The 27860-nt window shown below is 41.2% G+C and overlaps 1 protein-coding gene across 4 annotated transcripts in view; it reads left to right on the top strand.

Moving 5' to 3' along the window:
• Positions 1–27860, top strand: part of LOC129775354 (homeobox protein cut) — a 372272-nt gene that overhangs the window by 217962 nt on the left and 126450 nt on the right. For all 4 annotated transcript variants that reach the window (XM_055780016.1, XM_055780021.1, XM_055780018.1 and 1 more), the window contains one exon: positions 7313–7858. In XM_055780016.1, the coding sequence (XP_055635991.1) occupies positions 7313–7858 (546 nt within the window). The remainder of the gene's footprint in view (positions 1–7312; positions 7859–27860) is intronic.

Here is a 27860-nt window from a genome sequence, read left to right as displayed (position 1 = left end):
TATTACAAAGACGCGATATGTATTCCATGAATGTATCTTAAGCGGCAGGCTGTAGAATACGATGATCACAGTGGCTTTCTATACAATAATAATGGATATCTTTTTACTACACATTACTCCGGGCTGGTTGAAAAGTTCCAAAAGCGGAAACGAAAAAAAAATAGTTTTTGACTCACAAAATAATTTTTTTCTTCGAATATATCAAGAATAGAGTAATTTTGTCTCGGTTGGCTTTTTGGTTGTCAAAAGATATCCCACTCAGGCGCCTCGTTTTAACCAGAGCTGGCCAAAGATCTATTCTGCCGCAACGTTACATAATATGCGAGAGTTACTCGCGCAATAAGTCACGAAATATATCGCTGGTTTTCACTATCATGTTTTCGATATATCTGGACATCTTCTGCGACGTGGCTTCTTTTTCCCAGTGACCAGCACAAAGGATTCACCCCCAATTTAAATCCAAATTTGAACAACACTTATGTTTCATTCAAATTATTGTTTATTTTTTCTTAGGGTTTAGAAAAGTAAAACTCCGGAGCTCATTTTGCCATACAAACATAGTTGACTTCTTTTTTCAAAAATAAAAGTAATACATTTTGTTCTTAGATCCTGTGACAAGCTCCGTGTTTTCAACAAAACATAAACAATGTTTTGTTAGAAACATTAGATGGATTTTCCTCCTCTGGCCTCAATTGTCAATAGCAGACATTTTAGCATGCTTTCGACATGGTTTCGGAGGTGCTGTGGCTCTAGATCTTCCCAAGCCTACACCCAAACTAGCGTTGGCAGAAAACATGCCATCTTTGGCAGAAAAGATGCCATTTCCTGGTCATGAGAGTCAAATGCGCAAATAATGTGCTATTTTGAAGCTTAAAAATGGTTTGTATGTATGCGAGCAGACATCTCTTTCTGTTTTCTTTTCTCTTTTCATTTGGGATTATGCAAAAAAACAGTCCATACGACGTCAATGGGGATCGAACCAAGGCCCGCTGGAATGTGAAGTTACTTTACACGACCACGTTATCCATATAGCTGCCAGCGCTATTATAAAGGAGCATTATCACCTCATCATAAAATGAAGTTGGAAGGTGTTTTCCAAGACGATAAAGAAGAACATGAACGAGAATATATCTTTCTCTGTCTGGGCCGTGTATTTGGCAAACTATACGAAAAGCTTGCATATGCTATCATTTAAATGTGTCTCCTGTTTCGCTCCCTCATATTGGCTCTAGCATATATATTATCCAAAAGATATACATGTATTGGGGAGTAGAACATTTTATGTTATCTTCCAGCTCATTTAATGTAATAAATCGGGATGCCAGAAAATGTGCTAAAAATTAACTTTGGGTGTACTGACCTGTTTGTTTGTCACTCCTGTTTTGCCCATCTTGTTGTCGGGGCTAGCCCACCGATTTTCAATTAGGCTCAAACTCTGCACTCTGGAGCGGTCATTCCATGGATTCGACTCGATTGAATGCTTGTGTTATTTATGCCGTATATTTCGGATCGATATGCTGCTGCCCATCGCATCGTCATCGTTATGCAGCATCGACTCTTCCAGATTTTCGCTTAGAATATCTCTACCGTCATAGGGCCATTGATTTGGGTCAAATTTCCCACGTCAAACCATGAGAAACAGCCCCACACCATAATATTTCTACCGCTGTGTTCCATGGTCTGTCCTGGAGTCCTTCATCGCTGTTTAACCAGACTCTTAGTCGCCGTTCCGAATTGAGCAGCAAGATCTTTGACTCATCCGATCAGACGACATGCTTCCAGAGCTCTTGCAGCTTGTTGATATGATTCCTTGCGAAGAGATGTCATATTTTTCTTGTTGACTTTGTTGATCATCGAATGGTGCGATCAGAAATCGGCAGAACCAACATTTCTTTTGTTGCACAAAGGTCGACAAGCTGTTGAAGCTTCAGAATAATATTTTAAACTGCTCCACAGGTTGCTCCATACTTCTCAGCTATTCTCCGTTGAGATTCGTTACGTTTGGTGTGACGCACAATAAAATTTCGAATCTGCATTGAAATTTTGTTTCCGTCCATTTTTCACCAGCCTCTGAAACCATCCACTTGGTCACAAGAAGATAGCTTCAGAGCTCCAAAATTTATGTTTACCAGGTGTCTGAGTTGAAATTGTTCGGTTGATGTTTTAAATGTTGCTAGCAGGGTTATATGCTTCCTTCGACTGCACATGTGTTATTTTTTTTTGTATTTGACATTAAAATTCAGAAATACGTTAGCAGAGAAGTGGAACTTGAGGGAAAAAAGTGGCAACGGTTCGTGGTAAGAAAATGTAAACAGTGAAAAAATTGACAAATGGTTTACGCTCTAAAAATTGAACACAATGTTGAGATGTCTCTAAAACGGTGGAAGACATAATATATAAGGTGGGAGGTTCGTACAGTAAGTTACATTTTATGCGACATTTTGCTAATTGGACAGACCTGTTATCCGACACGTTTAATTGGACATCTCTCACCTCTAAGGCCGAGGTGACACTGGATCGGAGTACGCACGAAAACTTGATTGTTCGATAACAGTCGAAGAGCAACAAACATTTTTTTTTTTTAAGGAGCTGACGAATTCGAACGAAGCAAGTAGGAAGCAATGTAACCACACCAACACAATTATATGTAGTTGTTTACTTATCACGATTGTATGCGTTTCGTGCAGCCTTATTTTCGTAAGAAGCTGCAGGCAGTATCACCGTGGCCTAATTGGGCATTTTTGTAAACATCGTGGTGCCTCAGCATGTCGCATTAAATGTTAATTACTGTATATAATGTTATTGATGTTAGCATCATCATGATAAACACGCATCATCATGGTAAACACAATAAATTTATTTATTAAATAATTATACGAATTAACGATAATAATACGAATTAATACGCTTAAAATACAACATAAAAATATGACTTCTGAATAAATCTCATTTTTTTTCAGTTTCGAACACACTCCGTAAAAAGCCATTTTATAGCGTCCTCTAGTCAATACAAAACCAAACAAAAAACGACTACAATCAATAATTAAAATCAGTTTTTGCGGGTTCAATATTCAATAATATATTTTGATAAAAGACTAGCTCATTGGTTTCAATTTGATATGTCGATCATCTAAATTAGTTCAGTGCTTCAAATGTTATGAATTTTTGAAAACAGCCATTTTTGGGAAAAAGTGGACGAAAATTGATTTTTCGGGCCGCCCTAAGATTTAAATGGCACCCTAATAAAAAAAAAAAGATATGGGTCTAATGTTTTGCGATGAAGAACAAAATTACCACTTTTGACGAAAATCTGAGAACCACTATATCGGTTTGGCATGGAATGGCTGTAACAATATAATAATAACATAATATAAGTGTCATTAACTTCCTTGAATAGTGTATGTGATATAATTCACTTCATATATTCATATATATTTTAAAATGAAAACATTTGTCCTACGAACTGCAAAACTAAAACATTTCATATTGTGCTTTTATTTTTCAGTTTAACATTCGAAAACGCTTCAAAAAAATTGGTATTGAAACAACAGAATAAAACTGACATACAATTATGAAGGATGATTGCTTTTTGATTGGCGCGTGTTCCACTCAAACTAGCGAACCGCCAACTAAAAAGCACTCCAACTAAAAAAATGCAAATAAGCGAATATGTACTGTATGTATATTTATATTTTTTCAAATATGTTTTCGGATATCACCATCGTAAGTGTATTATTTTTTTATATATAATCAAATTTTATCATATAATATTTTTCTATCATTACATATCCTACAATCGAAGACACATTTTGTGTTTTTTGGTTAGGTTTTTTAGGTTACTGCTAGGCATGTTTGCGGATTCGTAGATAAGATTCCATTTGCTATGTAGATCCCTAAAATAAGCTAAAAGGTTTGAAAGTTAAGAAATAAAAAAAAACATAAAACTCATGATTTCTTCCAAAAATTCATAACTTTTCAACCATTGAGCCGATTTCTAAATTCGACATATCATATGATATCTTATTCTTCTATGCACCACCTTCAATTTGTCATTCAATAAACTCAGAACTTTAATTACAAAGCTGAGAAAATTTTTCACAATTCGTTCTCTCAAAACAAATTTCTATCTTGTCACAATTTTTTCGCAATTTTAAATCTCTCAAATAGAACTGCCAAAATGATAGATCAAAGAACGAAAAGCAGGAAAAATTGACAAATTGTGGGAGTAAATGATAAAGCAAAGGAAATCCTGGATTTTTAATAACCATATCAAAAAATTTTTTTGAAAAAACACATTCCTTTTTTAATTTCTCTTTCTAATTTTGATAAAATTGCACTGAATAGTTAATATAAAAACAATAATACTATTTGAATAAACTTATGTAATTATGAACATGTTTATATAAACCTTCCCATCTTATCATTCTTCATTAAAAACCTTGCGTCAAGACAGCTAGAAATCGATACACTCTCAAATCAAGTATGCGTGGAAAAAAATTATTCTTCATGTAAACAAGGATCGAAAATGTGGACACTTTTTAGTCAGTGAATTGTATGGAGTTCCACTGCTGTGACGTTAGTGTCATTCTACAAAGAACAAAGTAGCTTGGTTGTTCTGCTTATAAATATGTCGAATTTTATTTCGAAAAAAAGAGCTTTAGCGATATTCACTGCACCAAATCCCTCGTTTTGATTGACCCGATTTGTGGTCCTCAAATTGTACCGACCAGAACGAGCAAGGTGAGTGGTGAAATCATTGCTTTGCATTGTCATTGCAAACATATTCAAGCTGCGGGTACTTTTGTATCCGCTCGCATTTGTGCAGATCGAAATGTGTTTCCCTAACACGTACTACGAACGAACGCATCACAACAACGCAACACAAACGATTTGACTCGGTTATCACACAAGAACGTCGTTTGATGATGTTGAAAGCGGACACGGTTTACTGAGAAGCGTCGAACGACAATGAAGTGCCTTTTTCAAGGTAGACGAAATAAGTTTGGAGTAGAGTTTTCTTCCAAAAGGGTCCTTCTCAGAGCTAGAGAAGAATGAACTCTCAGGGTTTAAAGCCTCTGTAATTCAAGAAGAAGAAGAAGAAGATCGGTTATTTAAGACGGCACTGGAAGATATGTCTTCATATCTTCAGCTCACTGAATTTTTATGCATACCGTTCGATGATTAGGCAAAATTTTGATAACCGTTTGCTGCGATAATGTCGATTGATTCAACAATATGCGTTCAACGTGCATGTCAAAATCTAAACTGAGTTCCTGAATTTCTTCAAATCAAGCAAATTCGCGGTTCGAGAAGTACGTACATTTGAGGGATGCAATAACTTCAGAGGAAAATGTAGGAAACAATGATCGTTTGACAATTATTCCGTTCATATATTTAGAAGTCTTCAATGCAATGAATGAAATAACATCTTTACTTATTTAAACTTACTTAAACTAAATATGTTAAATTCAATTGAATTCATAAATTGTTTCCTTCAAACAATAATTTAATCATTACAAAAAAAAAAATGATTACTACGTCAGCCTAGCGGTAATTTAATAGATTTTTTTTTCATTTTAAGAAAAAAGCGATCGAAGCACATCGTTTCCTTGTTATAACGTTATTTCACGAACTCTAAGCTACACTAAATTCTAAATTCAAACTATGACTCATAACTTACTCATCGGTCGGAGGAAAAACAAGATTAAATTTTAATTTCAATTTTTCGAAACAAGAAAAAAAAAGAATCGCAGAAATACCTTGCCACTAGACCTCGAGCGACTGCGCAAATTTCGAGATAAAAAATAATTGTTCGCTGTATAATTAGACTGTCAACTGTCAATAAACTCTCCGTTACGCGAGCAGCAGCGATCCCAATCTGTCAGTTTGTCGGACTGAATCGAATCTATTGTATCACTTCAACACCGCCGCAGCTCCGTTGCGACAGCTGTCGAATGTCGCTCAAGGAGCGATGTTGTTTCAAGAGCAATGCTCTCAAAGAGCGATGTATCAGTATTGAGATGGTGAAAAATAACCCCGCTGTCAATCATGATCGCGTGTGTGTGTGTGTGTGTGTGTGCGCGTTACATCGTCGCCCGTAACGCCAACCGATTTGGACAGCGGTCTGACAGGTAAAGCGCCTCTCGCCAGTGATCGAAACCGGCGTCTCCGATATGTCATCCCCACATGGGAAGACATGGGATGCGCTTGGGTCTAGGCGCATATGCGTGTGTGTGGCATGGAGGCCCCTAACCGCGGATTAAAATATTAATTACGGCATTAATCAGCGCAAGGTATTCGGCCGAGCGCAGCGCGGCTAAATTTAAACGCTGAGGAAAAATCGGTGACAAAGTCCGGATGATGGGCGAAGGCGAAGGCGAAGACAAGTCCTCGGCCACTCGAACTTGCCAGCCTAATTAGAATCTGCTTCGTACTCGCGTACTCCGCGCGACACGGTTTGGGGCAGGAAGAAATCATTAAGCATTGGACCGAAATGTATGCTTCAGATTGGATCTTCTCGGTTCGGTTCCCGTGGAAAAGTAAGTGATCGCGCGAGAGAGAGAAAGAGTGAATCAGTGAGGATCTGTTTATTTATTTAGTTTTAAAAGCCGTCGATTGACTGCAGTCTCGCGAGTAAGTGATGCACTCGATCTCGAGCTACACTTGGGGGCTAATATTTATATAACTATTAGCTTCGATCCGCCTCCGGTGGAACGATGGGAGAAGGGGAAGCGGACCCGCACGGGGAGAGTAACAACTGCATCCGATTGCGATCGGAATTTGGAAAACGTTTAATGCCGAGGTTCGGCCGGCGACAAGTTGACAACATTCTGATATTTAATGATGAGAAACTGCTCGGGCCGACTTCTCCTTTGACTTTGAACAGCGGCTGCCATTTGTCGATCATTCCTAACGGAGTGGTTTATTTTTGGGACGCGGCGATGAAGATTTCGAAACATGTCGAACGGAATTAATTTCGTGACCGCTGCCGATTTCTTTACCTCAATATGTGTTGCACAACCGACGTGAATTGGGATAAAATCTGGGACACCAGATTATTGTTTTATTAGCCCTGGCGATAATGGATCTCCGCGGGGTCCATTAGATCACCACTGGTGGGTAATTAGACTTTTTTTTCGCTCATTTTCGTACAGCATGTTTACGCAAACGGTCGTAACCCGGGATCGTTTACGATCCCTCGACTGTTAGCAATTAAATATTCCTCAAAATGAACACTAACAAAATAGAAAACGATCACCGCTTGAGTAATCGCTGGAGTACTAAAAGTTCACTTGTTTTGTCTACTTTCCAGCAAGCCGAAAAGAAGGAGAAACTATCGACCACAGCCGGCACCATGGATGGGTCGCTGAACACCGCCACCACCAACCTGGCCTCTCCGCTGGCGTCGTCCACCATTATCGAGCAGAATGGGGTCACGCCACCTTCCCCCTCGACGACGCCTCTGTCCGACGCGGGCAGTGTCAGCGGGAGGCTGATGGAGGCCGGCAGTAGCCCCGATAAACCCACGCTGGAGAGCGAATCGCGGCTTGATCTGCTGAAGGAGATGAGCTCGTTCAGTCTCAACAACAACAACAACAGCATCAGCAGTAATAACAACAACAACAACAACAACAACAACAGGGTTAGTCCTACCCCAGAAAAGGAAAGTGAATGCGGCGTTAACAAACAGTCGTCGGGTAGTGTTGATAAAGTTAGTAACAACGGTAGCAACGTCACGAGTGAAGCCGGCAGCGGTTGCGTCGGTAACGAGGACAAGGAAAGCGAACCCAGGGAGAACGATAGCGGCAACCGAACAACCAAATCGCTAGCCGAGGAACTTTCGGCGAAAGACAGAGAGGTAAGTCTGCGCGATCTTTCGCACATTCAAATCACGTAACATTTTTATTTCGCCCGAATTTGCAAGACTACCTGTCATGTTTTTCCGCTTATCTGCCCTTTGGAAGAGAAAGGAAACGCAGATTTCCACCTTTCTTCAGGACAAAAAGACAAATACTTGATCTTAATCGAGGGTGGGGGAGGGAAAGAATCCGTGACCACGACACCGGTTGTTCGTTTTTCCATTTTTTTTTCTGGTGAAAAAAGAAGGAAAATCCTTTTGATTAATTTCACCACATTTTTTAATTAAATCCTGTGCGTTCGGTCCGGGTTTTGCTGTGGGATAGGAATCTTGCGTGCCCTTTTTTCTTATTCCTCCTCCGCGAGGGTGAGATCAATGGCATTGAATCCTGCCAGAGAAAAGAAAAAAAACAAGCTTTTGATTTATATTTACTGAAAAATAATGGAAAACTTTCTTTGTTATCCCCGCCGCAGAGAAAGAGTTTTTTCACCTTACTCCGGCGGCAAGAAAAAAAAACAAGTAGCTCAGATTCCTTCCCGTTGAATAGACAAAAAAAAACGTGCGGGAAAATGTTTCAAATAACAATACAATCGCTTTTTTTATTACGTCATTTATACACAATTCATTGAATTTCGCCTTCCTTCCCCCCTTATGTTTTTCTTCTCGTTTTTCCCGACGCCAAACCGGGACCGGGGGGGAAACAACTTACTTTCCGATCTTTTCCTTTTATCGCTTTGTTTGCTGTGTCCAAATATTGAGTAATCTGTTCGTTGTAACGAATCGAACCGTGGGGTTGAAAACCGAAGAAAAACACTCCGTCAAAATAATCAATGACAAGGGTTTTTCCTTGTGTTGCCTTCCAGCCAAGGGGGGACGAAAAAATCGCTTGTTGATTCGACAATTCGGCGAGCAGAGCCTACTTTGTGGCACCTAAGATTTTTCCCACCCGCCCCTTCGAGTGAACCTTCCATAGAACACTTGAAGAATTAGCTAGATACACTTCCAAATCCACTTAGTGACCTCTCCCTACATTCCTCCCACGTTTCACGAGGATGCCCTTTTCGACACGACAACGCATCCTGTCGACCTGCGGCTCGACCCGCCCCCGAAACGATTCGGTGTTTGCTTAGGGCTTTGATTTATCGCCACCGCCTTCTTCTTTGACCATTCACCCAGTCACCCGTCCAACCAGGACCTGACCTGGAAGAAGAAGAAGAAAGATCAAAGGAGGCACTGAGAGCACCCGATGAGGGGTCGGGAGGCAAACTCATTTGCATCCATCGTCTTGAGCGAAGGCGTCAGAGTAAATATTCCAAGCAGGTCCGGGATCACTTTTCAGCTCAATTTTCCAATCACCTTCATCGCATCGGCCCTTTCCCCCTCCCCGGAAAGGCGATAAATTGTTCGACCCCTGACTGCGCCAAAGTGAGGAAAAAAGTTGTCTTTACCGGGCAGTGATTTTTTTTCCTTCTTCGATGTAAATAAAAGTTGAAACTCTCTTGTTCAGGGGAAGATGAATCGGTGTCCTTCCCCCACCCTCGATCGGCGGGTCAAACGAAGTCTGTTTACACAGCAATACCCGCTGCCGCCGTCGCCACTGTTTATTTTCCTATCGAGGGGGGATAAAACCAAGCGAAGAAAAAGGATTTTATTGTTATTGGTTTATGCCACTTTGGGTTTGATCACTGCCACCACGGCCACACACACACACACACACACACACCCGGAAGGCCCGAGCGAGAGTCGATGGGAAAGTGGAAAACTTTCCACTTGATTTGTTGACGGTGGAATCCTTCGACTTCCTTGGGTGGGAAAAATAAATAAACAGTTTCAAATTTCTCGCCCCCCGCCCCCGAACTTTGGCAAGGCGTGAAGAAAGAAACGCAATACCGGCAATCGACCCACTGATAGGTGATTATCTTGTTTACAACGGGAAAGCGATCGGGATTGGGCGGGTGTCGAAAATAATAACTCCATAAGCTGTTGTTGTTCGTTTTTCGATGATTTTCTTTTCGGAGTTATTGACGTGAGAAAAACTTCCCCGAGCCCCGATTGGGAGTTTGTTGGATAGGATACAATAACAATTTTTCGGGGGTGTAAATTCGAAATAGATCTATAAAAAGTTGGAATTTGAAGTCAGCTGTAAAACCATTCGGAAGCTGCAACAAAATCCATCTTAAGACCGGGGTTTTTTTCTCGCTCCGCTCTCTCCCCCACTGGAACATCATAAGCCGACATATAAATAATGGAAGCTACCAGACACTGGCCGTCTGCTACCAACGCTGCCGCCGCCGCTGCCGTTGAGCTGGTACCACCCGAGAGACTGAATATACTGCAGTCCATAATTCCCCTCCCAGGGGGGAGGTGTGGAGTACCGACGAGGTAGAAGAAGCACAGGACTTTTGGAAAAATTAGTAGACTCAACAGAAGAACAAGACCAAGCATAACGAGCAAAGCACGACGAAGTTAACCTGCTGCTGCTGCCGCAGTGTATTTTGTTTTATTTCATTAATTTTCTCCCCGAGTTCACACATTCGAACACATTCGGAGTTTTGGGATGGGAGGTCGGGAAGTCGCTGTGGTAGTCTGAGCCACCCAGTCGGAACATACGGAAGTCGAAGCGCCACAGAAGTTACCCGCTGCTGCTTCCTCTAAGGGATGGAGCGATATATCGGTTATTTATTTTTCGCTGCAATGTGGTGCCGCTGCCCTGTCCCTTCATTGGGTGGGAAAAAGGAATCCGAAGCAAGAGCATTAGCATGTAAATTTCGGGCTTAAGTTGCCATTTATACGAAAATCGTCGCTTGGCGAGGGAGTTAGCATTGGCTGGGCTCTTTCCGATCCGAATTGCATAAGTGATGCATCTTGGTGGCTGCCGGGTGTCACGACTTTGGTTCAATTGTCTATCTGCGGCGATGCGTTAAAAGGATATCTATCAGAACTATCTTTACGTCACTTCACACTTACTATTTTTCAGCGCTACCCATTTCAAACATAGGGTCCAATTTTCTACACAGAAAAACTAGCATAACACCCTTTCAATAGAGGGAAAGATGGAGTGATAACGGCACAACATTGCACCAGAGATGCCAAATTTGTTTCTCGTGCGAATACATAGGCTTTCTCAAAATAGTGTTTTTCAATGGATTTTTCACTTTTAGCAATACTCTAAATAGGAAGTCATTTTTCGCGTGTATACTCTTTTGCAGCATACACCCGAACTAGCATTGGCAGTAAGTGTGTTAAAATGTTTGTATGCATGAAGCAGCATTCAATCAGACGAGCTTGGAATTGTACCCACAAAAAAGAATCCCTATCGGCTTGGTTGTAACGCTCCGCCACACAACCACGCTATCCTCATGACAACTGATGCTGTTATACTAATGCGCGAGAATACTACACCACATTATAACATGAAATTGAATCTTATAAGTATACGGGGAAATAAGTTATTTTTTGTTGCTGAAGGTAAAACAGAGAGCGTAAACAACTTTTTTCACCTTTGATGCGTGCTTATTTGCAGAGTGTCTCTTATTTTGCTCTCTTGTACTACTATGGCGAGGTGATCGAAAGGTGGAAGCAGCACTACGATGAACACCTGAACAGCGCGCAGACAGGAGACCTAGACGGCGTTGAGGAGGACTACACCGGTGCAATGAACAACGACGACGTACCACCCCCGACGATGGATGAAGTTAAGGAGGCCATTAATCAGCTCAAGAACCACAAAGCAGCTGGTAAGGATGGCCTCGTAGCGGAGCTCTTCAAGGGAGGTCCGAGAAAACTTGTAGAGTGTATGCACCGGTTGATAGTCAGGATCTGGGACACAGAACAGCTACCGGTGGAGTGGAAGGACGGGGTAATCTGCCCCATCTATAAAAAAGGCGACAAGTTGGATTGTGGGAACTATCGTGCCATCACAATCCTGAATGGTGCCTACGAAATTTTGTCTCAGATCCTCTTCCGCCGCCTATCGCCAATAGTAAGTAGATTTGTGGGAAGTTATCAGGCCGGATTCATGCCCGGTTGCTCGACGACGGACCAGATTTTTACACTGCGGCAGATCCTCCAGAAGTGCCGCGAGTATCAGATCCCTACACACCACATCTTCGTCGACTTCAAGGCCGCATATGATACAATCGACCGACGACAGCTATGGAGGATCATGGACGAACACGGCTTTCCCCGAAAGCTGACAAGACTGATTCAGGCAACGATGAACGGTGTGCGGTGCAGTGTGCGGATCTCAGGTGAGCTGTCGGAATCATTTGAGACTCACAGGGGACTTCGACAAGGCGATGGAATCTCCTGTCTGCTCTTCAACGTGGCGCTGGAAGGTGTTATGCGGAGAGCGGGCTTCAACATGCGGGGCACGATTTTCAACAAGTCTAGTCAGTTTATCTGCTTCGCCGACGACGTGGACATAATCGGAAGAACACATGCGACGGTAGCCGACTTGTATACCCGACTGAAACACGAAGCAGGGCTGATTGGGCTTGGGATCAATGCGTCTAAGTCTAAATACATGCTAGCTGGAGGGACTGATCGCAACAGAGTTCTTCTTGGTAGTAGTGTTGTGATCGACGGCGACGAGCTCGAGGTGGTAGAGGAATTTGTCTACCTTGGCTCGTTGATAACAACTGACAACAACAACAGCCGTGAAATTCGAAGACGCATTGTCAATGGAAGTCGTGCCTACTATGGGCTCCGCAAATCCTTGAGGTCCAACAAACTCCGACCCCGTACGAAGTGTACCATGTACAAATCCCTAATTCGACCGGTTGTTCTCTATGGGCACGAAGCATGGACGATGCTTGAAGAGGACTCACAAGCGCTTGGAGTTTTCGAACGCCGAGTGCTCAGAACAATATACGGTGGTGTACAGGAAAGCGGAGTATGGAGAAGGAGAATGAACCACGAACTGGCGCAACTCTACGGCGAACCCAGCATTCAGAAAGTCGCCAAGGCTGGCCGAGTGCGATGGGCAGGGAATGTTGCAGGATTGCCGGACAGCAGCCCTGCAAAGATGGTGTTCGCATCGAATCCGGTAGGAACAAGAAGGAGAGGAGCCCAGCGAGCGAGGTGGTTGGACCAGGTGGAGCAGGACTTGGCAAGAATCGGTGCAGCCGGGAGTTGGAGAACTGCAGCCATGGTTCGGGACTATTGGCGAAAAATTGTGAAGAAGATCTAATCTCTCAATGGGATGTAGTATCATTATAAATAAAATAAAATACTACTATGGCATATATAGTATACCTAAACTCGCCTCTTGCTTGAGTAAATGCTGTACCAGTACGAGTGGGTAGCACATTTTATGAATATTTTAAGCTCATTTAATGTAATCTATGAGGATGTCAAATAATGTGCTAAATATCTATTTTAGGTGTAGACTTAAAAACGAACATTCAGCAATTCCACAAAAAAAAATTCTTGTAAAATAAGTCGCTCCTATTTTGCTTAAATCTTGTATAAAGTATAGACACACCCAGTTTTTAGTAAAAATAAAACCAAAAAAATAGAAATAGATTTTTTTTTTCGTTAAAATAACTGTGAAATAAGGCTAGTGTAACAGTTCAGTGTTCTCAATTTCTGTTATCTATCGATTATCTACACCCAAAGCTGATTTTTAGCACATGTTCTGGCATACCGATTTAGTACATTAAATGAGCCGAAAAAGAACAAAAAATGATCTACTCATCAATACGTGTATATCATTTGTACAATATATATGCTAGAGCCAATATGAGCGAGCGAAACAGGAGACACATTGAAATGAAAGTATATGAAAACTTTCCGTATAGCTTGCCAAATACAGAGCCTAGACAGAGAAAGACGTATATTCTAATTCATGCTTTTCTTTATCCTCTTAGAAAACAGTTTCCAACTTCATTTTATGATCAGGTGTAATATTATCACGCTTTTGTACAACAGCACTTGCAGCTATACGAATAACGCGGTCGTGTGATAAAGCTTTGCATTCCAGCCGACCTTGGTTTGTTCCCCATTGATGTCGTTTTTTGGTACAATCCCAAATGAAATGAAAAAAGTAAAAAAAGAGAAGTCTGCCCCCATACATACAAACCTTTTAAAACAGCTCATTATTTGCACATTTGACCCTCCAGCACACGAAATAGCATTATTTCTGCCAAAGATGAAATGTTTTCAGCCAACGCTAGTTCGGGTGTACAAGCTGGCGCGCCTACTTGCAAACTTTTCTCATGAGGCGCAGTACATGCCTGTCAGCGCCAAGTTGTGATACTTTTTGCAGTCCTTTTCTACTTGCTGAAAGGTTTTTGTTGGACAGAAGTGAGGAAGAGCCTTCGTCAATGCCAACAACTTTCCAGTTGGTCCAAATTGCGGGCAATGAAGGAACGAATGTTAAACCCTAGGAGGTATACAACTCTACACCCAAACTAGCGTTGGCAGAAAACATATCATACATATAATAAAATGCTTTTTCGTGTGCTGAAGGGTGAAATGAACAAATAAAAGCGCCTTTTCCGGAAGCTTTAGAATGTTCATATGTATGAGAGCAGACATCTTTTTCTCTCAGACTGAACGTCAGCTTGGGATTGTACCAAAAAAGGCCACGCGATATCAGCAGCGATCGAACCAAGGCCAGCTGGAATGCAAGGCTCTTTTACACGACCATGCTATCCACATAGTTAATGGTGCCGTTGCATTAATGCTAATATTCCTCCTTGTTATAAAATTAGGTTAGAAAGTGTTTTCAATATGTGAAGAGGAGAGCATAAAAGTGAATCTATATCCTGGCCGTGTATGTGGCAAAGTATGCGAAAAGCTTTAATGTGTGCTTATTTGCAATGTGTTTCTTGTTTCGCTTGCTCATATTGCCTTTAGATTGCTCTAGCATGTATATTATACAAATGCTTTACCAGTATGGGAGAGTAGTACATTTTCTGTTATTTTTAAGCTCATTTAATGTAATAAATCAGGATGCTAAATGTAGATGTGCTAAATAATAATTTGATTTAGCGTAATTGTGAGACGCTGAATGTGCCATTTAAACGGCAGGATTCTTGTATCTAAGAATCATGGGAAGAACTCTGTTTTTAAACACTTTTTGAAGTACATTTCTCTGTTCACCGAAGCAATTGTAATATACGTTTGAGAAAATTTTACGAATAGCATACCATACCTTTTTCGACTTGAATAGATGCTTCACTTAATGCAATTTCACCTATGTTTCCTCTTCCTCTTCCTCTTCCTCTTCCTCTTCCTCTTCCTCTTCCTCTTCCTCTTCCTCTTCCTCTTCCTCTTCCTCTTCCTCTTCCTCTTCCTCTTCCTCTTCCTCTTCCTCTTCCTCTTCCTCTTCCTCTTCCTCTTCCTCTTCCTCTTCCTCTTCCTCTTCCTCTTCCTCTTCCTCTTCCTCTTCCTCTTCCTCTTCCTCTTCCTCTTCCTCTTCCTCTTCCTCTTTGTCGTCTCAACGTAGCATTAATTGTGTCATTTTTATTAGTGCTCAGTAAATCTATCTCAAATGAATCGTTGCAATTGTACCTTACATTGGCGAAAAATCACACAGCTGGCTGAACTTTATCCAGATTCTTAAGATAGGTGTAGGTATAGAATTTGAAATGACAATCTATGAATTAAACTTGTAACGAAATTATGAAAGATTTCGACTCGAACATTTCTCGTAAGATCATAGAGATTGATGCGAAAATCTATCAAAAATATATTTACGCGACAATTCCACGTTCTAATAGATTCATTGTGTGCTTCTCCACAGAAAAAAATCCTAGCTAACCATCGTACGTCATTCTATCCAAGAGAGAGGAAGAAATAAAACCAGCTCGATAAATACTGCGGCAAATCGTCAGTTTATGTGTTGCTATCGCGCTGAATAAACTTGGATACTTTTGCTTCACTGGCGCGCAAAACCAAAGCAGAAGTGTAAAGTGATATATTAACAAAGGCTCCGGCTTCGTTTTATGTACCTGTCGGTACTGGCAACACGGCTTCATACGTTACAGTCGGGGTACATCGATTCCTAAGAAGAAGATTCCTCTGCAGGAACCGAACATTGCATGTAATGCAAAAAAACCACCAGGCGGCATGAAGCCCGACGTTTTGTATTATTTCGTCGAGTTCCACCTTGGATTTGAAGTCACATAATCACGCCGTGATTTGATGCTGAATGCTCGCTGGAAGGAGCAAGACCGTAAAACAGAATTTGAAAAGCCTCTACTTTTACGCTTTAGTTGCCATCGGGTGAGGCCTCAATACAGCCATGGTGGTTCTCAGATTTTCGTCAAAAGTGGTAATTTTGTTCTTTATCGCAAAACATTAGACCCGTATTTTTTTTTTATTAGGGTGCTCATTTTCATTTTAGGGTGGTCCGAAAAATCAATTTTTTCCACTTTTTCCCAAAAATGACATTTTTTATAACTTTTGAACCACTTAACCGATTTAGATGATCGATATATCAAATTGAAGCCAATGAGCTAACCTTTTATCAAAAAATATCGATAAAATGTGTAAATTAAATGGATTTTATTCTCGTAATTATTGATTGTAGTCGTCTTTTATTGTTTTCATGGCTTTAGACTAGAGGGCGCCATATTTTTCAAATTGTTTTTCTTGAAAACTGAGGATTTTTTACATAACATATCTCGATATCAGAGATGCTATTGTTGACGTAGAACTACGTCTTTAAGGAAGGGTGCCAAATCAGAAAACAGATCACGTTTTTATGAAATAAAGTTAACGTTAATAACTATTTTCACTGTGAACGAATTCTCATGATTTGCATACCAATCGAATCGGAAATTTGTTTGATATGCTGTACATTACAACTCGCTAATCTCTAAACAGTTTAAATTCATGAAAACTGGAACTACCTTTTTCCCCATACATTTGTTTAGCCGATTTGTGTGCTAACCCTACCCGTATTTCAAATGCTTATAACTCGAACATTTCTTAATTGATCGGAAAGATGTTTGCATCAACTGATAGGAAATATATCTACGCGTCTATCACAATTAATAAAATGTTGTTTTTCATGAGATAAACAATTGAATAACTGTAAAATGTCAAGCGTTATCTAAACGCCATAACTGCCAAGTTTTGATTGGCCGGATTTACGGTTTCCCCAACACAGACTTCAAAATCGATGTACCTGTGGAAATCCGCTTTGCGAATATACGTCAAGTTGGGAGTACTTTTGTTCCTACCGAGCTGTGTTTCCCTAAGTCATTTTTGGGGAAAAGTGGAAAAAAATGCTTTTTCGGACTACCCTAAAATGAAAATGGGCACCCTTATTAAAAAAATTAAAAAAACGGGTCTAATGTTTTGCGATAAAGAATAAAATTACCACTTTTGACGTAAATCTGAGAACTATCGGTTTGGCATTGAATAGATGTATGTATACATTATATGAGGGGCTCAGAAAACAAGGGGTGTAAGTGACTTGATCGTTTTCTCTTCATCAACTTTTTATTTTGTTAATAACTCAACTGCAAAAACTTTCCAATTTAAGTTTGCTATAGAATCCAATAGATGAGGTTCTGACCTATTTTCCACGTTGGTAAATACAGCCGGGAATGTATTTGCAGCTAAGTTATGCCCCAAAGAGAGAGTCGATGTAGAGAAATCGATCAAATCACTTACACCCCTTTCATTCTAAGACCCTCATATGATATCACCTTCAGCAAACGGTGCTCTCATTTTTATGACTGTATAGATAGAATACACTGATCGCTGAGCTACCAAGATCTCAAGAGAGCAATATGAAAGTGAAATCCCTGCTATTGGCTCTTTATAAGTGCTCGCTGCAAACTGTGGATCTCAGTTTGTACATCTTAGGATGAGAAGTTGTTCGGACTATATACAACTTACGGGCAGCTGAGATCTGACCATGTCCCTATGATTATGATTTTTTTCTTTTGCTTTTGGATCACATTTATATTACAGATATACTCGCACCTACATTTACTATTTTCTGTACGAAATCACAAATGTGGACCCAGCATGACAGCCTTTAAGCCCTATTAGAATCTTGACTATATTTTCCAACAAAAATCTGCCGAACCGCATAATGTTTATTTTTATTGTGGTCAAAGAAACCACGCTCGGAGTATCAAATGCAATGCTCGGATCATCGGTCATCGTCATGGTAATGAACTGTTCTGTTATCCTCCGTTCCCTAGTAAATCAGAATTTACTTTGATTCAAAAGAGACCGAAACAATAATATAGAGTTATCTTCATAGATCTGGCACCTATGCATTCCATTTCCCCGCGAAACCAACGCCGTGGAATGAGGTACACGCGTTTATTTGCAAATGGGTACAGTAAAACATTGGAAACCCATTTGCATAGCCACACTTGGCGGTGCCGCGTGCCTTACAAGGAAGAACATACGTATCCGTCGCCAGCGCCCCGCAGAACTATTTGGCTGCCGGCGAGGTAAGAGATCGAGATCATAAATTCCTTAAGTCTTTTTCTCCTTCTTTCGTCTCCTCCCCCCATTTGAAGAAGCTTCCTGCTGTTTTCCGGGCCGAACTCCCGAAAAGGAAAAGCCCCACTCGACTCGTTCCGCACGTGGGAGATTTCGGAGATAGGACTAAGGCGACCAGCTGGTACCAACCATCCAACCCTATCCGCATGCTTGGCTCTCTCTCTCTCTCTCTCTCTGCTCGGTGGAATGCGTTCAAGATGCTATCGAATCGCATATATTTCACCCTCACCTAGCAGACGATGGCAAAAGAAGAACTCCTTGTGTTTGAATTTCTTCGACTCGTGTGCTGCTGCTGCCGTTGCACCGTTGGACTAAATTTCGAAAGTGTCAAAACAAAACATACTTTCGCCGTATTTATAGTGCTTGTCGGTTGCTGTTGTTCTGCCCCCGCCTCTCCACCGCTGGATGTGTGTTTTTCTCAATCTCTCTCTCTCTCTCGCCCTGTAAGGAGGATTTTCCGCTCCGGATCGCTTACAGCAGCTAACCGTAATCGAACAAACGCCCACACCGCCCAAACACCACCCACTCGCGTTCCGGTTCTGGTGGCAAGAATTGTTTCTCGATTTGTTTGCACTCATTCGGGGTTGCTATTTCGAGGTGGAAATTTTTCCAAACAACTTAAACCGTTCACTAATGGATGACTTGATGGAAATTACTAGACCTGCCCTCGTGTCCCTCCTCCCGCGTGACGTGCCACGTTCCATCGTCAACCGAAGAAACTTTACTACACAGTCTTTGTCGTTGTTGTCGCTGACTGGCTTAATTTATTCGCCTGATCGAATTAAAACAGTCAACCCACTAACAGGAACCTACCGCCCGCCAATAAACAAACCATATGATATGGGTGAAAATTGTTTTATTGATAAAATACTATCACTCGTCGTCTCCGGAAGCCTTGGGCTGGCTTGGGTTTGCGAAATAAAAATCGAACTGTTATGGGTGCCTCGACGTCGTGGGGCAAGGGCGGGGGTGTCTGTGTTGGGAAAATGAACGGGGCTCGAAGCTTCGTGCCGAGGCGCAGCGGGAGAAATAAAAGGTAATAAAAATAAAAAGTTCTTATCAGAAAAGTTGAAAATTTATATGCAAATGTTTCTTTCGCAAAGGGAAGCGGGCGAAAAGCCGGGGGAGAGGAGGCGTTAGGCGGTTTTGTGTTTTCCTTAATTCCATGGCTCGGATTGTACGTGTCGCTTCTCGTGATCGAAGTCTCCCGCTCGCGACGAACGACGCGGGGAACGAGGAGGTGGGATGGCTGATTTCAAGGAAAAACCAAGGCCTCTCTATCTGCGATGTGGGAGGGGAAGCGAGGTAGGTGATTAACAAATAATACCACTCGTTTGCTCCGGTTTGCTATATAGGCAGTTTGGTCCTAATAATAATAAGGAATAAATTATCGAATGGGAGAATGGGCGTGTGTGTGTGGCATTTAAATCGGCTATCGAGTGGCGGTGTGGTATTTTTAAAGCCAGGATCGATGGGAGGTTGGTGCGGAAGGAAGTATAATTTTCTATCCAATTGCATGCAATTTGATTTATATCCAGCCATTTCACCTTGGCCTGTGTGTTTTTGCGCTCGTATTTTATTGCGTTTTCAGGATTAAATGACACTTTCGGAATCGAGTTTTGCTGGTCTCGACCGATGGCAGTTGATTGAACCGATGAAACGCGGATGTGCCGAATGAACGGAGGGCTGGAGACTGGCTGGAGTGACTAATTGGTCGTAAAGACCGGCGGAGCAGTATGACTCAAACAGGAAGCCTACTGAACCATACGATGTTGACAGAATTGACAGAGAGTCGCTCATTCTCGAAACCAGGGCATCGTTTAACTTTTTTTTTATCACTCCGGGCGATAAATTATCGCAGAATGTGAGAAAAAAATGCGATATTAAAAATCTGACTCCAACAACATTCTGTTTTTTGGTGTACAACTAATATTCTGTTCCCCTTCAAGCCCAGCGGATATCAAAGAAAACTATTTGTTCCGCGAGATTCTAATTTCTCCGTAGGAACCACTCATTTGTACGCGCGCGCGTCTGTTCAAACCGGGAAGGTGCCGGGAGAGACACAGTCGAAAGATCAGGAACCCTGCTTTTGCCAATGATTTATAAGCGAAATTTATGATTTATGCCAACCCCTGGACTCGTGGCGATGCCACGCCGAAAGCGCATAAATTACGTATGCGAGAGAGCGGTACGTACGGTTTTGCACGGACCGAGGAGCAGGGAAAAAAGTGTGCAATCTCACTGCACGAATCGTGGACCCACTTGCAGCACGCGGTGCACTCTCACCGAATCCCACGCCGCACGCGGAAGGAAGAAAAATTTGCTGCGGTTTTCACGTTTCCAGCGTGAGTGTGTTGTTCTACCCCTTTTTTTCCTCGCTATGCTCCAAATTCGAAATACAGCGGAGAAGTGCATCAGCTGGAAGGTAATTTGGACGTGTCGAGGGAGAAGATTTTTTTTCATATTTCTTTCACTCGGCTCGGCAGCAGCATCAGCAGCAGCAGCGTCATCACTAATGAATGAAAGTGTGGTGATTCTTTTTTTCCTGCGACATGCTGACGGTTAGCGAGAGAGAGAACACATGTTTTGCATCCTTGGGGATCCCTCGCGGCTCAGGGACAAGAAACTGCTCAACGAAGCGAGTTTCCAAATGCGATATTTATATCCTTTATCCAAGCCATTAAATAAAAAGTCCATAAAGATTTTTCGCTGTTTGTCGCTGCTGCAGCAGCAGCGATTTTGTTTCCTTCCAGCACTCGCCAGCAAGATTCAAATCAAAATTAGCTGCTTTCCCGGGTTTCGCTTGATGCTCCAATTTTTAATTCTTCCCTCCGTTTGGCTGCGTTTTTTTCCCCGGTCCACAACGGTTTCGGAGATAAATTGGAAAATAAGAATCATAAAAATTGTCCCACTCGGCGGAGTCCGCCGGACGCAGATCGGGATGTGGAAGAAGGTGGGGTAAAAGTGCCATCAAGCGTGGCAGACGATGAGAGTGAGCTCTAATGAGTCGTTTCTTCGTTGTCAACCATGTGCGATAATTTTTCGCAACATGTGTGGGACCACTTCGGCAGTAAAAACATATAATGCAAGCGAAGGGTGAACCGTTCGCTGCACTTCTGTTTTCCAATTTCCATTGCACCATTCGAACAACTTTCCGTGGTCTCTGTCATTGTTTGGAATTGATTCGCTGGTAGAAGTGTCTCCAAGAGCAATCGGTAGACCACCTATTTTTTTCGTTTACAAAAATTCCCGGGAGATCGTTGACCCGAAATTATTGAATGACACATTAAATGATGAATATTTGTATAACCGTGTTTAGCGGTGAAATGACGATTGTTCGGTGACAACAATTAGTCGATGTCAAATGTGAGTCATAATTTGTATTCGTTTATTTGTTTATTTGTTCTTTGGGTAAAACTTTTATTTAAATTTTCACAAGCAGGAAATGTGGTGTATTGGGCTATATAAAATCAAACGAGAACACGTAAACAATCTTCTTTTTTTTTTGTTTTTTTATACGAACGGAATTACATCTGTTGTACATCTTTTAAAGATGAGCGAACCAATGATTTCACAGTCCCATAAAGCGCATATCGAAAAGTGACTTCTTCAGAATGCAAAGATGTGTTTCGACAATGGCGTGAAAATTCTGTTTGCGACAAATGCGACAGTTTTGCTTACTGACGTATCCATTTAATTAAAAATGGGTTTCAGCACTGAACGAAGTTTCATTGCGTAGAACAATTTGCAGGCGTTACTCAGATATCAGTTTATCTATATATATATAAAAATGGATTTCTGTCTGTCTGTCTGTCTGTCTGATGCTTATGGACTCGGAAACTACTGAACCGATCGACATGAAAATTGGTATGTAGGTATGTTTTTGAGGCCGGGGAAGGTTTTCATGATAGTTTGAGACCCCTCCCCCCTCTCTAAGGGGGGGCTGGCATACAAATGAAACACAAATTTCTACATTACTCGAGAATTAATCAAGCAAATTCAATCAAATTAGGTATCTGGAGGTTTTAGGGTGCTATAAAAGATTCTATAGTGGTTAGATACTCCTCCCCCCTCTCTTAGGGGGGAGGGCTGCCATACGAATAAAACACAAATTTCTGCATTACTCGAGAATTAATCAAGAAAATGAAACCAAATTAGGCATATGGAGGTTTTAGGGTGCCATAAATAATTCGATGGTGGTTAGACTCTCCACCACCCTCTCTAAGATGGAGCTGCCATACAAATTTCTGCATAACTCGAAATACATGCGAAGGTTTTAGGGGACACAAAACGTTTCTATGGCGAATAGATACTCCTTCCTTCTCTCTGAGGGGTAAGGGGGCTGCCATACAAATGAAGCATACATTTCCGTATAATCAAATAACTAGCAAGCAAACGGAACTAAATTTGGCAGTGGTGGCTCTACACTCCTCCCCCCTCTATAAAGAGGGGCTCCCATACAAATGAAACACAAATTTCTGCGTTACTCGAGAACTAATCAAGCAAACGAAACCAAATTTGGCATGTGGAGGTTTTAGGATGCAATAAATATGTCTAAGGTGGTTCGACACTCCTCCCCCTCTCTTAGGGCGGGCTGTCATACAAACGAAAAACAAATTTCTGCATAACTCAAAAACTAATCAAGCAAATGGAACCAAATTTGGCATGTGAAGATTTTAGGGGGCACGAAACGTTTCTGTGGTGAATAGACACTCCTTCCCCCTCTCTAAGGGGAGGAGAGGGGAGGGGTTTGTCTTTATTCTATCATATTGGAACATGTTATTTGCAAGTGGTTGAAAAATGTTGAACGCGAATTGTGTCTGAAAATAATCTGATATTATAATGATGAGTTTTGGTAAAAGTACTAGGAATTTTATAGTAAAAAGTAAATTCAACGGGGTCGATTAGAAGACCAATCAATGAACAGTTCTGCGATTGGACTCATGACCTTGCGCTTAGTAAGAAAACGTGAATGTTTGAAGGTATTGATAACAAAAAAGAAATTTTTGCGGGACCAAGTTTGCCGGGTCAACTAGTTCATGATAAAATAACAAATTCAACTAAACACAAAACAAGTGATATTATTCAAAATGGCTCACATTCGCAAATATGATGCCTGCTCAAAGTTCTATATTTTTTTAAAAATGCTTCTTACATAAGGTAGAACGAAAATTGTTATGAACAAAGAAAATTATTAACAAAATCGGTCATATGATTTCAGATCATCGTTTTTTTTTTCAAAAAATCTTAACCCGAAATCCAGTTGTCCGATTATAATATGATATCCGACAAATTTGTCAACTTTCTAGGAAAAAATAACAAATAACTATTGGATAATTTAGCCAAAAAATATATATTTTTTTATTTCTCAAAACACTCTCCAGAGATTTTTTTAAATATATTATTATTGGAGACTGATTTCATTTATCAAAGTATGACGTCTATTGGTGTGTGACTCACAACATCTAGAAATCAATTTTGGTAAATTTATGAAAATTCAATATTTTGCGAAATCGTAAATACTCACGAAAGAAAATGTAACAATGTATCTACTACTGCAATTATATTCTGTTATATGATATGTTTATAATAAGTTCCATCGTAAAACTAATCGTTCTCGAGATATAATATAAACTTTCCAACAACTTAGTTGAAAAAACGGTTTTCGATTGAGAGGTTCGAAAGGGTACACTTCCGTATACCAGTTCGCGATATCTTATCGAGAAGTACTAATGGATTTATTTAGCCAACTACACTTCCCCAAATCCTCTTGTCTATTTCCTTTCCCGAGAGAATGTCGAGTTTTTCAAGTTAATTTTGGAATATTGATGATAATTGATTTTTTCTTCATGAGTTCTATTTAAAATAGAAAGTATTAGTAACTAATGATTCGGGTTTTTTTTCTCTACCATTACAACTCTTACAACCTGCTGGAAATTCAGTTCAGTTTATACAACAAACAGTTCCCCTATGACCACCATTTCATGTATTGAATGAGTCAAATTATCAGATTTCTGAACAGTTACAAAAACTCAATTCAAAATCAATTATCCTCAAAGTCCTACGTCAAGTTTCCGTACGTGCCTCTAGACACAGGCCACTGTTTCTTTTCAAAGCAAAAATGTCAATGATTTTAGGTACGCCTTTATAAAGAAAATCGTTGCAAAATTGGTCATATTAAAAACAAAACGTTAAATTTTGAGAACCCACCATCCAAATTTTGACCATTCAGGTCAAAATCGGCTATCTGATAAGATTTCACGTGTAGATAGCACAATCCTTGGATTTAAATATAACTTATTCGTTCTGGTGGTCGACGTTGGAAACCCGTATCCGAAACGCCTTCCCTTCTCAATCATCGTTTTAAAAAAGTTAGAATATGTTCTGATTAAAGAATCATACTTTATGTTAATACAAATCATCTGAAAACTGTAAGACTCTATTTCGAAGCGAACAAAAATAGTGATCAATTCTAATTAACATGATAACACTAGGTCAACTAAGTTTGATCTTCATTTTATAATTTATCCGCAAGTTGGGCTCCGCAGCAAACCCAGAAACGTCGCGTTGGGCCAAGAACGTGTTAAAGTATGATTCAAAAGTGCTCCGATAGACGAAGAGTGGTGTTCCTATTTGTAGCACAACTTGTTTTATTCCTGCATCGTTACTGTTCTCTTGAAAGGTTGAATCCAAATAAAACCCGACAAACTTTCCTTCTGAGTTCCGTTTTCTCTGTGTTCGTTATTAAATAACCGAACTTTTGCATTTCTACCGAATTTACATATTTATTTGAATACTTGAGTGTTAATTTTAGTGTAATGAGTTAACTTTTACAATGATGAGATTTTAATTAGTTAGAACTAAGACATTTTCTAATTTCCAATCGAAAGGGTAATACATAGAATATCTATTAATAAAGAATAAACAATAATACCAACATTATTTAAGGTATGGACATCCCCTACAGCTACACAAAATAGCTTAGATCATGAAGCTCTAATATTTGCTATCGCACTACCTCTCATCAATAGAGACACTCCGTTCGGTCCGGAACTAACTCGCTAGAGAAGGAATTGCAACCGCTCCGAGGGTCCATAAATAACCGTACCGCATCTGTTTGTCTTCTTCGCTGCCCGGGGCATGGCTTTCACTCGCCAAGAATTCCAACGCGCCGGCCGCGGTGAAAATCCGACCGAAAATAATCCAATAAAAATATAGAATTTGTATCGGATTTGGCCACATTTGTCTTGGCGATGCTCCCTAGCGATGCTTCTGGTCGTTGTCGTGCTCGGAATGTGCCCTCAAATATTGATACATGGTTCCACCGCGTCACTCGGAAAAGGTGGGAAAGAAGACGATGCGGAGGAGTTCCATCGGTAGCAGGAGCACTACCGAACTCATGCTTGTTGTGATTCATGGCTGTTGAATTGTGATTTATTCCCGGTTGTCACTCGCAATCGAGTGTGCACATACACACACCCACATTTCTCCGCCCCTGTGGGAGCGGGGGAGTCGAGGCGCGAAAGCAAACATATCGATAGTGTTTTATGGGTGTCTTTTCAAATCGCTCAACCAGGTCGGTCGGATCTGTGCGTGTGCAGACGGAATACCGACGCTTTTCAGGGGGAAAATGGGATTACGGATTGATTTATGTCGCCAACACCCGTGCTCAGTCCCTCCCCCCAGTTTGTCGAAGAATTTTTACACCAGGCGTGAAATGTGAAACATTGCGGTGGCGTGGGTTGAAAGCTCCGTCGGATGATTTGATTACAGATTACAAATCACGTCCAACCTAGTTATTCCAAAACCACCGGAAGACAACCGTGCGACAAAAAATGCGATCCGAAAAACCACAAATTTAATCACCTATCAAAACCAATGCTCCATGCCCCGATGCCACTGCCAAATGGCCTCGGGGCGGCCGAACGGGCGGTGACAACCGGTAAGCCTTTGTTCAATATTTGAACAATCGCAAACAGGAGAAACCGAAAAGTGAAACAATATTTATTAGAAGTTTGCTTTTCTCGCTCTCCCAAAACATTCGTCCATTTAACGATTCCGATTCCGATCCCTCTCCGTCGGGGAAGAGGGCAGCCTGTCCATTCCAATCTTAACCATATCTTGTTTCCTGGCCCCACTCATCCCCCGAACACAGCCCGAAACAACTGTGACTTTGTGACCGATCTAGGAAACCCTCGAACCCCCACCCGAGAAGATCTGCTGGCATATTTGCCCATATTACACAACAAAAACACACATTTCAAACACCCAATCAAGTGTGGATAGAGCGAAATATCGCTCTCTGAAGCCCCAACCCTACGAGGCTGCCGCTGACCACCAGTTCAGTCCAATGAAGGGTAGCATTTTCATTTGCATATGGAGACATCATAACCACCACCACCAGAACCGACCAGCAGCAACAGCAGCGGTAGGAGCGTCTCTTGTCCAATAGTAAATCGGTAAATCGGTGGGTTGAGGTGAACAGAAGACAGAAAGGTGACGGTCGAGACTCATTTACAGCCAAAACCAAAACTCGTCCTCGATAGATAGATAGATAGGTATATGGACAGACAGATACCAACCAGTTGTAGGAAAAGGGAGAGAAACAGTAGTGCTAGCAAACAGCATTGTCTTTGTCGGTTTTTCTCGGCAGCATTTCCTCGGCATCCCCCTTGGCCACTTCTGCCAACAAACAATCTATAATGTTATTGTTGTAAATATTTGCAAATCAGAGCACTGTTCTGTGCTGGAAGAAAAGATTGTAAAAGTTTCTCCGGAGCAGAGAAAAAGGGCACACTATCAGAAATCCCTTAATCAAAGAGACGTGTGTCAGAATCTATTCAGGCTTCCAGCGACGAAGATGCTCCCTGGCTCCATGCACCGGTTTTCCGAACGGCAATTGATCGGTACTCTGGAGTCTGTCCTGGAAGAGGCAGAGACGCGACAGCCCCCTCAGCCCGACAACTCGGGCAACGGATTTGTTTTATATCCTGTCGTTGTTTGATTGTCATGACACTAGTTGGCTGTCAGACAGAGAGTTGAGGACGACGGCTTCCGGCCTCCCTCCTCCCTTGGAACGAAAAGAGTTGAAGACCATTATACTGTCGTTGAACAACCAGATGAGAAGGTTAATAATATCTATGTTGGGCGTGGGAGGGGAACACAAGGGGCTTTGGTGGTCAGGATTTTGGCAATGGGTTTTTACTTGGTGCAGCTGACCGACGGCTTATCTAATGATGTGGAACTGATGGATTGTTATTTTGGGCTGCAGTTTTATTAGACATGATATTGAGACTATCATTTCCTTTTCCCCTGTATAAATTGCGTTTTGCGTGGCTATTTGTATTCACTCATATAGTTAACTACAAGCTCGTTATATTCCAACATGTACATTAAACGAACTTTAATGGTGTATTTCTTGCGAACCATTTTTATGATGTGAAAAACTTTTTCGGAACTTCTTCGGAAGAATCGGTTTTGAGAATCCTTTTCCGCATAATCATTCCTTTTCTTTCTTCTTTTT

This window comes from Toxorhynchites rutilus, chromosome 3 (genome assembly GCF_029784135.1).
Source record: "Toxorhynchites rutilus septentrionalis strain SRP chromosome 3, ASM2978413v1, whole genome shotgun sequence".
NCBI classification, from domain to species: domain Eukaryota; kingdom Metazoa; phylum Arthropoda; class Insecta; order Diptera; family Culicidae; genus Toxorhynchites; species Toxorhynchites rutilus.
Note: the sequence above shows the minus strand (reverse complement) of the source record. Positions and strands in the feature narration are given on the sequence as shown.